Source organism: Elephantulus edwardii, unplaced genomic scaffold, assembly GCF_000299155.1.
Source record: "Elephantulus edwardii isolate Elephantulus edwardi_28Jun2011 unplaced genomic scaffold, EleEdw1.0 scaffold00062, whole genome shotgun sequence".
Classification (NCBI taxonomy): Eukaryota; Metazoa; Chordata; class Mammalia; order Macroscelidea; family Macroscelididae; genus Elephantulus; species Elephantulus edwardii.
The window spans coordinates 4884389-4888224 of record NW_006399812.1 but is presented as its reverse complement, the minus strand read 5'-3'; the positions used below and the strand labels follow the sequence as shown (position 1 = coordinate 4888224).

Sequence of the window (3836 nt, the reverse complement as noted above, 5' to 3'; positions counted from 1 at the left end):
TAAAATTGTCCTTGGTTTTACAATGGTAAATAAAAAACATTCAAATTCTCCAATCAAATAAGGTAGGTAAGAATTTTTTATGTTATTTTTTGTTAAACAGTGAGAACAGAATAATTTATTGGAATATAAAGATAAGAGCTGAATGAGCATGCCTCTTATGGAGAAAGAGGGTATTTTCACAGAACCAGTAATTTACCACATCTATCTCTACTAGATGTGGATCAAAACATACCATTGGCCATTTAGTTTATAAAGGAAAAAAATAAAAACCCTAACAACAAAGATAAGAGCTGAATGAGCATGCCTCTTATGGAAAAAGAGGGTATTTTCACAGAATCAGTATTTTCCCCCATCTATCTCTACTAGATGTGGATCAAAACATACCATTGGCCATTTAGTTTATAAAATAAAAAATAAAAACCCTAACAACAAAGCACAAAACAAACCTGCAATAAGCATGTGCACACACACCAGTTACTTTATGTACAATAAAAGCATAGAGAAGGTGAAATGAAAGAAAAGAGAAAATGATACTGTAGGAGTCAGGATGTGCTGGAACACAATTGTGGTTTTCTAATTGAGAATGTATTCTTTTTCTGTGGGAACAGATTTCTGTAGTAAAACAGCAGGCTCCTCTGTTTTTCTTTTTAGAAGATACCTCCTGTCTGTTGCTGGAACACATCAATTGTATCTTCACTCTCCATTTCCAACTGTGCAGTTGCATCTGATTCATTGACTGGCTTCCTGTCAAACTGGAATCTGATCTGCCTCATTGACAGACCCTGTCATTCACAATAAACTTTCATTTGTTTACTAAGTGGTGTATGCCTCTTAATTTTAAACTGCATCACAGAATCATCCTGTCCCACCACCTTCAAATTAATATGATCATTGTTCTCTGTCTTGGCTCCTTCCTTGGGTTTCTCATCGGCCATGGCGAGCATCAGGGTCTCCTCTGCTGCCGCTTCACAAAAGAGGTAGCAGGTGCGCACTGAACGAGCACATGAGCAGCACCAGGAGCAGCAGAATCTCTTTACCTTCTAAGCTGTGTGCTAGAGAAATCTTTTGAGAAGGTGGACTTTATGAAAAAGAACGTGTCATCAGGATTGGAGGAAGACTCAAAAACCTGTGTTAGGCAGATGACACAATGTTGATTGAGGAAAGTGAGGAAGATTGAAGTACTTATTGCAGAACATCAAAGACTACCAGCCATCAATACAGATTACATCTTAACATCAAGGGGGAAAAAAAGGTCCTCTCCACTGGACCAATAGGCAACATCATAATAGAGAAAAGATTGAAATTGTTAATAATTTTAGCTTACTCAGATCCATAGTCAACACCCTTGGTACAAAGAGTACCAAATCAAAAGATGTATTGGATTGGGAAAATCAGAGACCTCTCCAAATTTCTATCAAGTAATGATTTCAGCTTAAAAATGAAAGGTGTGTGCCTGATACAAGCCATGGTCTTTTTTATTATTTGCCTTGCGCCAGAATGTTGGACAACAACTCAGGACAGCAGAAGAATCAAAGCCTTTGAGTCATGATCCTGGGCAAGAGTACTAAATAGCCCATGGACTATTCAAAGAACAAGCAAGTCTATCTTGAACAAAGTGTGTCCAGGGCACCCCTTGGAAACAAGGATGGTGAGGTTATGTCTCACATACTCTGGGCATGTTGTTAGGAGAGCTTAGACTTTGGATTGGGACATCATGTATGCACAGGTGGAGGGTCAACATCGGAAAGGAGACCTGGAACAAGGTGGATTGATATGATGACTGTAACAGTGTATCAGAGATAGTGAGGATGGCACGAGACAGGGCAGAGCTCACACTCATTGCTCACAGGGTTTCTTTGAGTCATACCTGACACAACAGCACCTAAATACCATCACCACCACCAGCAACAACCTTGTATGATCTCATCTTAAATTGATGACATGTGCATGACTCTATTCTCAAAGACAGTCACATTCACAGTCATAGATATCAAAGAATGGGATTTCAACACAATTTTGAGGAGGCACAAATCATAATATGTAATAAAAGTTGTTTTAAACATAACATGTCAACCATACAAATGTCCAACCAGAGCCATTCTACCAGATAGAGTTCAGTTTTCTCTTTATGAAACTTTTTCTAATTGAGCCAAATAATGCAATCACTTTGACTGTTCATAGGGTTCTTCCAGTCTTTTCAAACCTCATAAAGAATGTTCAGTATGTTTTTTCTTATACTTTTTCTTCCTGATTTGATATGGCATTTGGAGTTGGAAAGATTAGCACTGACTCTTCCTCTATCTACTTTACAGTGCTTCTCCAGATACACCTTTCCCCATCACACTTTACCAGTTTCTCTCCAGTGACTATGACCTAAAGAAATTTCTTCATGTGTATTGCCCCAGGTACTGCTTTTTTCCATGATGCTGCTCTCATCAGCTATGTCCACTCTCTTCTTCCTTCTAGAATAGAATAAATCCCATTTATCTGTCACAGTTTCTTAGTAGTGATATAACACAAAAGTGAGTGGGCTTAAAGGACATAATTTAATCTACCATATTATTCAAACTATCTTTCTTGTTTTAGAGGTCAAATTAGCTACTCCTCCATTGTGATCCAGAAGCACAGAATGCTTTTATAATATGCTCTGATAACACTGGAGAATAATTGCCCTTTCTAGTTCCATTCTCCAGCACACCTTGGGCGTCTTGACAATAAAGAGAATGCCCTGTTTATCTTTGAATTGTAAGTGACTTGCACAATATCCATCATATAAGTGCTCAATGAATATTTACCAATTAACAGGATGATTTGTACAGATAAACAATTGCTCCTTTATGGGACCAGTTGTTTTTGGTAATATTTATTCACTCAGTGCCTTAAGCAATGTCTTTTTATGCTGTCATCACTTGTTTCTGCCCCATAGCGACCTTCCACTGGGTTTCCAAAGCTGCTCATCTTTATAGATTTCCTATCTTCAATGCAGAATGTCTGGTAAACTCAATCTGAGCCACAGACTCTATAGTTAGTAGAGTAACTAATAGTGCTCTATGTCCCCATTGTTCCCTTTTTTTTGCCTACTACGTATTAAGCTGCACTGATAACTCAAAAGTAGGTGGTTTGAATCGACCAGCTGCTCGCAGATGAGACACAAAATCCTCTCGTGCATTTTACAGTTTCTCAAAACTTGCTAGCAGCTCAGCTATGGGTCACTTCTGACTTGATGGCGATGAGTTGAGCTTGGTTTAGTTAAAGGCTCAAATATATTCTAAATTTAGTCACATAAAAACTCAGTAGGCTGAAGGACAAAGAAATGTCCATTACTTGTTAGAAAAGCAGTAAACTACGTATATTCTAGAACTAGATGCCATGGCATAAACAACACTGAGAAGTATAAGGAAGTTCAAATTGGGTGGAAAAGAAAATTAAATTGCTTGGAGAAAAATTTTGTGTTTTCAAAAATTCAAGAGCCATTATCCTGTGTGTTTCTGCTTGCTGAGACAGTTAATTGTTATTGGATAAAGGAGATTCACTTATAATGCAATGCCAGAAATAATTACCTAAAGTAGATGATGAACAAATATCTTTTGGCTTTAATTCTACTTGAAATGAAACTATTGTTTTCACCAATCCTACTCCATGAGACTGAGGAGAATTAAGAATCTCTGCCTCATTTTACAGGGTAATTTACCGGCACCAGTATGTTACTTTCCAGTGTGACCACTTGTGAATCACCAATAAGTTATTTGAAAAGCCAGATTTGTCATCTAAAGTCAAGACAGTGGATTTTTTCTATGAAATCAGTCACCTTGAATTCTGTTTTCTTTGTTTTTAAA

The 3836-nt window shown here is 37.5% G+C and overlaps 1 protein-coding gene across 1 annotated transcript; it reads right to left on the bottom strand.

Annotated features, from left to right (window-relative positions):
- Nucleotides 1–647: 647 nt before the first annotated feature.
- LOC102865912 (small ubiquitin-related modifier 2-like) lies at nucleotides 648–935 on the bottom strand. Its single transcript, XM_006887806.1, has 2 exons — nucleotides 790–935; nucleotides 648–717 (listed from the first exon to the last, which is right to left on the bottom strand). Exons 1-2 carry the CDS (start codon nucleotides 933–935, stop codon nucleotides 648–650), a joined length of 216 nt encoding a protein of 71 aa, XP_006887868.1.
- Nucleotides 936–3836: the final 2901 nt, after the last annotated feature.